Here is a 12,392-nt window from a genome sequence, read left to right as displayed (position 1 = left end):
AATAATTGTGACAAGGTCTCAAAGTAATGAATCTGGGCAGATCAACTGACATTAACCTGAACACTGGAAAAAGACACTAGCAGAAACAGCTCTGTCGATCCTGCAAAGTCCTCCCCACTAACACCTGGGGGCTAGTGTCAAAATTGGGACAGCTGTTTCACAGACTAGTCAAGCAACAGCCTGATACAGTCACACTCTCAGACAATGTCCCAGACACCACCATCACCATCCCTGGATATGTCCTGTCCCACCAGCAAGACAGACTCAGCAGAGGTGGTGGCACAGTGGGATATAGTCAAGAGGGAGTTGTTCTGGGACTCCTCAACACCGACTCCGAAACCCATGAAGTACAATGACTTCGGGTTAAATGTGGGTAAGGAAAGCTCCTGCTGATAACCGTGTACCATAGTCTCTCAGCTGATCAATCGATATTCCTCCACTGTCAACAGCATTTACTGCAGCAAAAGCACAAATGTACTCTGGGTGGGGACTTTCAAAGTCCACCACCAACAGTGGCTCAGCAGCAACACTACTGATCGGGCTAGTCGGGTCTAAAGGACATCGCTGCTAGACTGGCTTTGCAGCAGGTGGTAAGGGAACCAAGAGAGAAAACCATATTTGGCTTTATCTATATCAATCAGCCGGCCACAGATGCATCAGTCCATCACAGCATCAGTAACAGTTCTTGTAGAGACGAAGTTCCGCCTTCATATTGAGAGTGACCTCCATCATGTTCTGTGGCACTAACACTGTGCTCAATGGGACAGACTTTGAAATGATCTAGCAACTGAAGACTAGGCATCCATAAGGCACTGTGGACCACCAGCAGAATTATTATATTGCACAATCTGTAACCTCATGGCCCAGCATATCCTCGACTCAACTATTACCATCAAGCCAGGGGATGTACCCTGGTTCAATGGAGACTGCAGGAGGGCCTGCCAGGAACAGCACCAGGCATACCTAAAAATGAGTCATCAACCTGGTGAAGCTACCAAACAGGACGACTTGCATGCCAAACAGCATAAGCAGCAAGTGATAGACAGCTAAGTGATCCCACAACCAACAAGTCAGATACAAGCTCTGGGAGAAAAAGTGAGGACTGCAGATGCCAGAGATCAGAGTTAAAATGTGGGGTGCTGGGAAAGCACAAGTGATCAGGCAGCATCCGAGGAGGAGCGTCAACGTTTTGAACGTAAACTCATCAGGAATGTGAAGAGCTTATGATCGAAACATCGACTCGCATGCTCCTCGAATGCTGCCTGACCAATTGCGCTTTTCCAACAGATGTAACCTCTGCAGTCTTGTCACATCCAGTCATGAATGGTGGTAGACAATTAAGCAGCTCACTGGAGGAGGAGGAGGTTCCATAAATATCCCAATGATGGAAGAGCCCAGCACATCACTGCAAACGACAGGACTCTAGCATCCGCAGCAATCTTCAGCCAGAAATGCCGGGTGGATGATCCATCTCAACCTACAGCAGCGATCCCCAACATTACAGATACCAGTCGTCAGCCAATTTGATTCACTCCACACAATACCAAGAAATGGTTGGAGACAATGGATATTGCAAAGGTTACGGGCCCTGACAATATTTCAGCAATTGCACTGAAGCCTTGTGCTCCAGAACTTGCCACTCCCCTAGCCAAGCTGTTCCTGTACACAGTTATGATACTGGCATCTACCCAACAACATGGAAAATTGCCCAGGTATGTTCTGTACACAAAGAGCCAGACAAATCCAATCCAGACAATTCCTGCCCTATCAGTCTACGCTCAATCATCAGTAAAATGATAGAAGGTGTCATCAACAGTGCTATCAAGTAGCACCTGTTCAGAGACACCCAGTTTGGGTTCCCCCAGGGCCACTCAGCTCCTGACATCATTACAGTCTTGGTTCAAACATGGACAAAAAAGCTGAATTCCAGAGGGAAGGGGAGAGTGACAGCCCTTGACATCAAAGATGCATTCAACGGAGTGAGGCAACAAAGAGCCCTAGAAAATCTGGAATCAACAGGTATTGGGGAAAACCTCTCCGCTTGTTAGAGTCATACTTGGCATATAGGAAGGTGGTTGTGGTTGGTGGAGGTCAGTTATCTCAGCTCCAGGACATCTCTGCAGGAGTTCCTCAGGGTAGTGTCCTAGGCCCAACCATCTTCAGTTGCTTCAGCAATAACCTTCCCTCCGTCATAAGGTCAGAAGTGGGGATGTTCGCAAATGATTGCACAATGTTCAACACCATTTGCGATTCCTCAGATACTGAAACAGTCCATATTCAAATGCAGCAAGATATGGACAATATCTAGACTTGGGCTGACTTGTGGCAAGTAACATTCACGTCACATAAATGCTAGGCAATGACAATCACCAATAAGAGACAACCTAACCATTGCCCCTTGATGCTCAGTGGCGTTACCATAACTGAATCCAACACTATCATCCTCCCTGGCGTTACCAGTGACCAGAAACTCAACTGAACTCACCACAAACACAGTGGCTACATTGTGGGACACAAGCCAGGAATACTGCTGTGAGTAACTCACCTCCTGACTCCCCAAAGTGTGCCCATCATCTACAAGGAACAAGTCGAGAGTATGACAGAATACTTCCTATTTGCCTGGATGAGTGCAGCCCCAACAACACTTGAAGCTTGACAACATCCAGGACAAAGCAGCCCAGTGGACTGGCACTTCATCACAAGAATCCATTCCCTCAGAAGCAACAGTGTGTACGATCTACAAGATGTACTGCAGAAATTCACCAACGATCCTCAGACAGCAACTTCCAAACCCATATCCACTTACAGCTAAAAGGACAAGGGCAGTAGATACATATGAACACCACCACCTTCAAGTTCCCCCCAACCCTCTCCCCATCCTGATTTTGAAATATGTTGCGATTCCATCACTGTCATTGGGTCAAAATCCTGGAATTCCCTCCTTAAAGCATTGTGAATCAAGCCACAGGTGAACTGCTGCAATCAAAGGAGGCAGCCCAACACCACCTTCGAAAGGGCAACTTGGGATTGGTAGTAAATGGTGGTCAGCCAGCAATGCCCACAAACATGTAAATGAAAAATACCTTGGGGCAAGCTCTTCGAACAGGGGGTGTTTGTATGAAAACCTGATCCAGAGAGACCTGCTCCAGTTAATGAGTGAACTGAATAACGAGGCTATTCCCTCCCCTTCCCAACTGGTGTGTAGCATCAGAGCCACTTACCTCTCTGACTCCCGGTCTTCCTCCATCACCTGATCCAGGGCAAATGGAAAATCAAAGCTTGACTTTGGTATGGAACTGTTGCTGTCAATTGACAAATTGTCACCAGCCATCCTCAATGCAGCAGATGCTGCAGCTATAGGATCTGATATGTAGACAGAATCAGAGTCAACAGAACAGCAACAAACTATTCATCCTCTTCTACTTCATATTTGTGTTTACTTTCACAGCAGAATTGTTTTAATCCCATGGAGTGTGGAGATTTAATGAATAATGGATCATGGAAATAAAGCAGGAAAGTGAAGTTGCGAATTATCAAAATCGGCCATAATCACTCTGAATAGTGTAGGAGACTAAAGGGGCTGAATGGCCTACATCTGCTCTTGATGCGGGTGGGAGGACAGAATCAGAGGGTGGGTAGAAAAAAAATAGGCAGGATATGGGACAGGGAGAAAGTGAGGAGTGCAGATGCTGGGGATCCGAGTGGAGAGTGTGGTGCTGGAAATGCACAGCAGGTCAGGCAGTATCCAAGGAGCAGGAGAATCAACGTTTCAGGCATAAGCCCTTCATCAGGAATGAGGCCTGTGGGCCGGGGGGCTGAGATAAATGGGAGGGGGCTAGGATTGGGGGAGTACTTGAGAATGCGATAGGTAGATGAAGGTGGGGGAGGTGGTTATAGGTCAGAGATGAGGGTGGAGTGGATAGGTGGGAAAGACTATGGACAGCTGATGTTGCCCAGGTTTGGGACTGGGATAAGGTGGGGGGACGGGAAATGAAGAAACTGGTGAAATCCACATTGACCCCATGTGGTTGGAGGGCCACAAGGCGGAAGATGAGGTGTTCTTCCTCCAGGGGCTGGGTGGTTAGGGTTTGGCAATGGAGGAGACCCAGGACCTGCATGTCCTTGACGGAGTGGCAGGGTGAGTAGAAGTGTTCAAAGGGGGGGGTGAGGGGAGAGGGAGGGGGGTGAGGGGAGAGGGAGGGGGGTGAGGGGAGAGGGAGGGGGGTGAGGGGAGAGGGAGGGGGGGGAAGGGAAGAGAAAGGGAGGGAGGGGGAAGGGAAGAGAAAGGGAGGGAGGGGGAAGGGAAGAGAAAGGGAGGGAGGGGGAAGGGAAGAGAAAGGGAGAGGAGGAAGGGAGGGGGAGGAGGAAGGGAGGGGGGAGGAGGAAGGGAGGGGAGAGAGGGGGGGGAGGGGAGAGAGGGTGGGGGGGGAGGGGAGAGAGAGGGGGGGGAGGGGAGAGAGAGGGGGGGGAGGGGAGAGAGAGGGGGGGGAAAGGGGAGAGAGAGGGGGGGGAAAGGGGAGAGAGAGGGGGGGGAAAGGGGAGAGAGAGGGGGGGGAAAGGGGAGAGAGAGGGGGGGGAAAGGGGAGAGAGAGGGGGGGGAAAGGGGAGAGAGAGGGGGGGGAAAGGGGAGAGAGAGGGGGGGGAAAGGGGAGAGAGAGGGGGGGGAAAGGGGAGAGAGAGGGGGGGGAAAGGGGAGAGAGAGGGGGGGGAAAGGGGAGAGAGAGGGGGGGGAAAGGGGAGAGAGAGGGGGGGAGGGGAGAGAGAGGGGGGGAGGGGAGAGAGAGGGGGGGAGGGGAGAGAGAGGGGGGGAGGGGAGAGAGAGGGGGGGGAGGGGAGAGAGAGGGGGGGGAGGGGAGAGAGAGGGGGGGAGGGGAGGGAGGGGGGGAGGGGGGGAGGGGAGGAGGGGGGGAGGGGAGGATCGGAGGGAAGGTGAGGAGAGGAGTGGGGGAGGATGGGAGAGGAGTGGTGGGAAGGGAGGAGGGGAGAGGGGAAAGGAGGGGGAAGGGAGGGGGAGGAGGAAAGGAGGGGGAGGAGGAAGGGAGGGGGAGGGAGGAGGGAGGAGGGGAGGGAGGGGAGGGAGGAGGGGAGGGAGGGGAGGGAGGGGAGGGAGGGGAGGGAGGGAGGGGAGGGAGGGGAGGGAGGGGAGGGAGGGGAGGGAGGGGAGGGAGGGGAGGGAGGGGAGGGAAGGGAGGGAAGGGAGGGAAGGAGGGGGGAGGGAGGGAGGGGGGGGGAGGGGGGGGGGGAGGGAGGGAGAGGGAGCGGGGAGGGGACGGAGCGGGGAGGGGGGCAGTGGAGGCGGTGGAGGGTGAGGGAGAGGGAGAGAGAGGAGGGAGAGAGAGGAGGGAGAGAGAAGGAAAGAAAGAAGGAAAGTGAAGGAGCCATTGGGAAGTAGTGACCATAATACAATAAGCTTCAATCTGCAATTTGAGAGGGAGTGGGTACAATCTGAAGTGACAATATTTCAGTTGAATAAAGGGAAATATGGAGCTATGAGGGAGCAACTGGCCAAAGTTCAATGGTTTAATACCTTAACAGGGAAGACCGTGGAGGAACAATGGCGGATATTTCTGTGTATAATGCAGAAGATGCAGGATCAGTTCATTCCTAAAAGGAAGAAAGATCCCAGGAGGAGACATGGGCGGCCGTGGCTGACAAGGGAAGTAAAGAAACATATAAGGTTAAAAGAGAAAAAGTATAACTTAGCGAAGATAAGCGGGAAAACGGAGGACTGGGAAGCTTTTAAAGAACAACAGAGGATTAGTAAGAAGGAAATACGCAGAGAAAAAATGAGGTACGAAGGTAAACTGGCCAAGAATATAAAGGAGGATAGTAAAAACTTTTTTAGGTATGTCCAAGGCAAAAAAATGGTTAGGACAAAAATTGGGCCCTTGAAGACAGAAGCAGGGGAATATATTACTGGGAACGAAGAAATGGCAGAGGAATTAAATTGGTACTTCAGATCTGTGTTCACTGGGGAAGACACAAGCAATCTCCCTGAGGTAACAGTGGCTGAAGGACCTGAACTTAAGGGAATTTCTATTTGCCAGGATTTGGTGTTGGAGAGACTGTTAGGTCTGAAGGTTGATAAGTCTCCGGGACCTGATGGCCTGCATCCCAGGGTACTGAAGGAGGTGGCTCGGGAAATCGTGGATGCGCTGGTGATTATTTTCCAGAGTTCAATAGAATCGGGGTTGGTTCCTGAGGATTGGAGGGCGGCTAATGTTGTGCCACTTTTTAAGAAGGGTGGGCGGGAGAAAGCAGGAAATTATAGACCAGTTAGTCTGACCTCAGTGGTGGGAAAGATGCTGGAGTCTATTATAAAGGATGAAATTACAGCACATCTGGATAATAGTAACAGGATAGGACAGAGTCAGCATGGATTTATGAAGGGGAAATCATGCTTGACTAATCTTCTTGAATTTTTTGAGGATGTAACTCGGAAGATGGACGAGGGAGATCCAGTGGATGTAGTGTACCTGGACTTTCAGAAAGCTTTTGATAAAGTCCCACACAAGAGGTTAGTGAGTAAAATTAGGGCGCACGGGATTGGGGGCAAAGTACTAGATTGGATAGAGAATTGGTTGGCTAATAGGAAACAAAGGGTAGTGATTAACGGCTCCATTTCGAAATGGCAGGCAGTGACCAGTGGGGTACCGCAGGGATCCGTGCTGGGACCGCAGCTTTTTACAATATATGTAAATGATATAGAAGATGGTATCAGCAATAACATTAGCAAATTTGCTGATGACACAAAGCTAGGTGGTAGGGTGAAATGTGATGAGGATGTTAGGGGATTACAGGGTGACCTGGACAAGTTAGGTGAGTGGGCAGATGCATGGCAGATGCAGTTTAATGTGGATAAATGTCTGGTTATCCACTTTGGTGGCAAGAACAGGAAGGCAGATTACTACCTCAATGGTATCAAATTAGGTAAAGGGGCTGTTCAGAGAGATCTGGGTGTTCTTGTCCACCAGTCAATGAAGGCAAGCATGCAGGTACAGCAGGTCGTGAAGAAGGCTAATAGCATGCTGGCCTTCATAACAAGAGGGATTGAGTATAGAAGCAAAGAGGTGCTTCTGCAGCTGTACAGGGCCCTGGTGAGACCACACCTGGAGTACTGTGTACAGTTCTGGTCTCCAAATTTGAGGAAAGACATTCTGGCTATTGAGGGAGTGCAGCGTAGGTTCACGAGGTCAATTCCTGGAATGGCAGGATTGCCTTACACGGAAAGACTGAAGCGACTGGGCTTGTATACCCTTGAGTTTAGAAGACTGAGAGGGGATCTGATTGAAACGTATAGGCTTATGAAAGGACTGGACACTCTGGCAGGAGGGAACATATTTCCGTTGATGGGGGAGTGCCGAACCAGAGGACACAACTTAAAAATACGGGGTAGACCATTTAGGACAGAGATGAGGAGAAACTACTTCACCCAGAGAGTGGTGGCTGTGTGGAATGCTCTGCCCCAGAGGGCAGTGGAGGCCCAGTCTCTGGATTCTTTTAAGAAAGAATTGGATAGAGCTCTTAAAGATAGTGGAGTCAAGGGGTATGGAGATAAGGCTGGAACAGGATACTGATTAGGAATGATCAGCCATGATCATATTGAATGGCGGTGCAGGCTCGAAGGGCAGAATGGCCTACTCCTGCATCTATTGTCTATTGTCTAAAAAAAAAGAGTGCAGGGGGCGCGGATGAGCGAGAGAAAAGAGAGGGAGAGAAATAAGGAAGAAAAGAGACAGGTGTTGAGAGACACAAGTGAAAAAAAAAGGTTCATGCCTCTAAATGCTTGTGGTTCAAAATAGCCACATCTATAACAAGTGTTGATTGCTTGGAGGAACTCCAGTTCAGAGTTGATGAGCTGGAGTTTAAGCTTCGTACACTGCAACACATCAGGGAGGGGGTTCGAGCGTGTGTTGCTGGAAAAGCACAGCAGGTCAGGCAGCATCCGAGGAGCAGGAAAATCTATGTTTTGGGCATTCCTGATGGAGGACTTATGCTCGAAACGTCGATTTTCCTGCTTCTTGGATGCTGCCTGACCTGCTGTGCTTTTCCAGCACCCCACACTCTACTCTAATCTCCAGCATCTGCAATCCTCATTATCACCTACTTGATTTTAACATCAGGGAGGGGAAGAGGTACCTGGATGCTCTCTCAGGAGGCAGTCAAACCCTTTGGATTAACTTCATGAAATTCGATCAGTGGTCAGGAACAGGAGGGTGTGAGGGTGTACAAGCGAGGCAGATAGAGGGATCCAGGAGGTAATGCTGAATGAGCCTCGGCCTTGAGCTTGTCTAACAGGGTTGAGGTTCTTGGTCCACATGTGGGTGAGAGTGGGGGCTGTAGGGAAGACGAGCAAACTGCATAGCAAGCAGCTATTCAAAAGGAGGGAGAAAAGTGAAATATAATGATAATCAGGTAAAGTACAGTCAGGGATATAGACACTGTTCTGTGGTCAGGATCGAAAGTCCCAAAGGCTATGTTGCCTGCTTGCTGCCCAGGTTCAAGATAGCTCATCTCGGCAGCACAGGAACTTGGAGAGGGAGAACTAAGATCCAGCTGTTGTGGAGGACTTCAGTATGCAGGTGGACTGGGAAAATCAAAACGGTAGCCCATCTCAAGAAAAGGAATTTGTGGAATGTCGATGACATAGTTTCCTGGAACAGTTTGTGGTAGAGCCCATTAGAGAACAGACAATTCCAAATTTGGTGATGCATAATGAGGTAAACTTGATGAGGGAGCAGAGAGTGAAGGGCAAATGTACTGGCATGGATAGAGGATTGGCTGACTGGCAGAAGGCAGACAGATGGGATAAAGGGGTCTTTTTCAGGATGGAATGCTGTGACTAGTGGAATTCCACAGGGATCTGTATTGGGACCACAGCTTACCCACCTTATACATGAATAATCTGCATGAAGGAACTGAGGACATTGTATCATCTGCAAACTTAGTAGAAAAGATAAGTGGAGGGACCGGTAGTGTTGAGGTTGGGAGGCTGCAGAATGACTTGGACATGCTCGGTGAGTGGGCAAAGAAGTGGCAGATGGAATACAATATGGGAAAATGAGAGTTTATGCACCTCGGTTGGAATAGAGGCACAGACTATATTCTAAACAGGGAAAGGGAAAGGCTTCAGAAACCTGATGCTCAATGGGCCTCATGAGTCTTAGTTCAAGATTCGGTTTATGTTAACGTGCAGGTTCAGTTGATAATTAGAAAGGCAAATACAACGTTAGCATTCATTTCAAGCAGGCTAGAATACCAGAGCAGAGATGTACTCCTAAAACTGTATAGGGCTGTGGTTAGACCAGATTTGGAATACTGAGAGCAGTTTTGGGCCCTGTATCTAATGAAATGATTTGGAGATGCTGGTGTTGGACTGGGGTGTACAATGTTAAAAATCACACAACACCAGGTTAAAGTCCAACAGGTTTAAACGGAAGCACATTAACTTTCGGAGCGACGCTCCTTCATCAGGTATTGTGATCACTATCACCTGATAAAGGAGCGACGCTCCGAAAGCTAGTGTGCTTCCAATTAAAACTGTTGGACTATAACCTGGTGTTGTATGATTTTTAACTATCTAATGAAAGATGTGCTGGTTGAAGGGAATCTAGAGGAGGTTTACATGTGAAGGGCTTGTCACATGAGGAACCATAGAGGACTCTAGGTCTGTACTTGATGGAGTTTAGAAGGATGAGGAGGGGGATCTCATTGAAAATTAAAGGCCAGGATAGAGTGTACATGGAGAAAATGGTTCCATTTGTCGGAGAGACTAGGGTCCGAGGGCACAGCCTCAGCGTGAAGGGACATCCTTCAGAGGTAGATAAGGAGGAATTTCATCAGTTAGAGGCTGGTTAATCTGTGGAACTCATTGCCATAGAAGGCTGTGGAGGCCAAGTCATTGAATTAATTTAATACAGAGATAGTTAGGCTCTTGATTAGTAAAGCAATCAAGGGTTACGGGGAGAAGGTCATAGAACTGGGTTGCGAAACATATCAGCCATGATTAAATGCTAGAGCAAACTTGATAGGCCAAATGGTCTAATTCTGCCCCAATATGTTATGATCTTATGGCTTGGTGCATGATAGTGTGGGATAAATTGGTAATGCATTTTTACCTGTATCACTCTCCGGAACCCCATCATGGACAGAGGTACTCAATGCTGACCCTGCCAGTCCAACTGCTGCAGGCTGATAGTTTGCATCACTCCCCTCACTGAAGAATGGGCTGGGTTTAGTTCTCTCATTGTGATCAGAATGTGAAAGTGAGCGGTTGTATGGTCCCATCTGCTTTTGGTACAGTAACCTGGCCTTTTCAACTAGACAAACAGATCACATGTCAGTCTTGAGACTCTCTGCCCCTATATTAAAACGTGAAAAGGCCTTCTTTTCTCAGATTTGGACTTACTGGCACTACGATCCTGTTTGCTCGTGCGACGAATTGGATCCAGGATGCTCTGGAACCGTTTCTTTTTGTCATCATCTTTCACCGACTCCTTCTCTTTCTTAATACTTGGCTATTGGTGGAGGAAAAAGAAACACAATTTGATGGGAACCATAAACTCTGTACCAGCACAAACAAAATATTATTCTGTTCACCCAGTAACTGTTACCAGAACACACAACTTCCTGCTTCTCTCTCCAAACTGGAACCTGATGCTTCCCTCAACATCAAAGCAAAGTGCCCCTCCTCACCCAAACCAAATATGCTGAACACCAGAAACTAGAAATAAGCATCTCCCTACCACCCCAAACTGGACCTGAAATCAAACAGGGAATTACAGAACTAGGCAAATGCCCCAGTCTCAAATGCAAAAGTGGTGTAAAAATACAGAAACCAACCTTCTTTTTTGGGAAGAATGCAACTTTTATTCTGCGATCTCTGTCCAGGTTCCTTGAATCCTTCACTTTCACACCCAGGTGTTTCATGTAGATGAGGATCACATCACTAATGGAATTGCTACATGGAAGGATAATCAGAATGACAGCCTACACAAACTGTCATGAATCACCAGAAACTTAAGGACACAGATGATGAGTTTTTGATCAATAAGATGATGACAAGCTGCTGGAGCTGCCAAAGGAGTTTCTACGCCAATTTTGGCCAAAACCATTTTGACCTGAATAAAGATCTTCAGTTTTATTTGAAATGTTTTGAATTGGTGATTATAACACTCAACAAATACTACGGTGCAAATACTGAAATTATGGGATGATTAAATCAAGCAGATTCCAGTCTTGCTGCTAAACAGAATAGGATAATATCAACAAGCAGGAATTTGATAAACTTACCTTCGATCTTCCTCAGAGGGAGATAAGTTCATCCTGAAAAGCAAAGAAATAAAGTAATTAAATAATTCAGTCTTAATAATGGACATGAAAAGTCCTGCATATGAAAACAGTAAGGAACTATGCATTGAGGCTTCTTGAAAATGGGGGAAAAAAAGCACATTGATGTGTCACTGAAGAAATGGTGCAAGAAGCATAGCATTAAATTCTCTGGGTGCTGGGAGGCCTAGACAGACTGCTCCTCAACAACCCTGGATCATATGTCATCCTGGAGAGGTATACCCTGGGGGAAGGGTTTCAACTAACTCGATAGGAAGAGACAGATACTGGGGTAAAACTTGAGTAAAGAGAAACAAGCAGCAGAGAGGACAAATATTACAACAGAGATGGACAGCCAAATCAAAACAGCCACCCTGTCCCTTTATTTGCAACACAGTAAAATTAAAAGACACATTGACCCTCAAAATTAACCCCAATGCTTCTTTACCAGACTTTGTAAATAACTGACACCAGCTATCAGGTTTATAGCTTAAACAAAAGATTTAACAATTTATTATTAATACAGTAGATAAAGCAGAGCAAACCTAAACTACAAGGCAACCGAATTAATGACTATTTAACCCAATCTTTTACGGTTTTAACTCCAATACTCTTACAAGGACAGGCAAACAGTTAAGGAAGAAATTCAATGGAAAATAAAATGAGGTGTAACTGGTCAATTCCCTTAAGCAGTCTTCAGAATCCATATCATCACATGAAATTGCATCTTGCTTGGTTTCTCTCACGCAGTGTCTACAGATAGCTCCCAGTAAGCTTGGAAGAATATTCATTTAATTCTTATAACTAAGATTCTATTTTCTGAACTTCCAATAAATTGGTAATGAGAGGACAACCAGGGAGCAACAAAACCTCCACGTTGTAGCTGTTGTAACCAAAATCCCTCTGACTTATACACAGCTTAAAAAGCAGTTCAAACTTTGGCCTCTCTTTGGTAGACTGGTTGTCTTCCTATGAGGCTCCTATTACCATTCAAACATCTGCCTCTATCCAGCACTTTTAACAAGAATCAACTTGCAATTAAAATCCAGGCCTGGCTTCATAAA

At 47.4% G+C, this 12,392-nt stretch overlaps 1 protein-coding gene across 1 annotated transcript in view; it reads right to left on the bottom strand.

The window, feature by feature from the left end:
• LOC140494017 (rho guanine nucleotide exchange factor 12-like) overlaps nt 1-12,392 on the bottom strand; it is a 93,123-nt gene that overhangs the window by 50,211 nt on the left and 30,520 nt on the right. The window contains exons 18-22 of the mRNA XM_072592949.1: nt 11,293-11,325; nt 10,843-10,960; nt 10,409-10,517; nt 10,119-10,319; nt 3,222-3,363 (exon numbers count right to left, since the gene is read on the bottom strand). Of these exons, the coding sequence (XP_072449050.1) occupies nt 3,222-3,363; nt 10,119-10,319; nt 10,409-10,517; nt 10,843-10,960; nt 11,293-11,325 (603 nt within the window). The remainder of the gene's footprint in view (nt 1-3,221; nt 3,364-10,118; nt 10,320-10,408; nt 10,518-10,842; nt 10,961-11,292; nt 11,326-12,392) is intronic.

This window comes from Chiloscyllium punctatum, chromosome 23 (genome assembly GCF_047496795.1).
Source record: "Chiloscyllium punctatum isolate Juve2018m chromosome 23, sChiPun1.3, whole genome shotgun sequence".
Classification (NCBI taxonomy): domain Eukaryota; kingdom Metazoa; phylum Chordata; class Chondrichthyes; order Orectolobiformes; family Hemiscylliidae; genus Chiloscyllium; species Chiloscyllium punctatum.
This window is presented reverse-complemented; position numbering and strand designations above follow the sequence as displayed.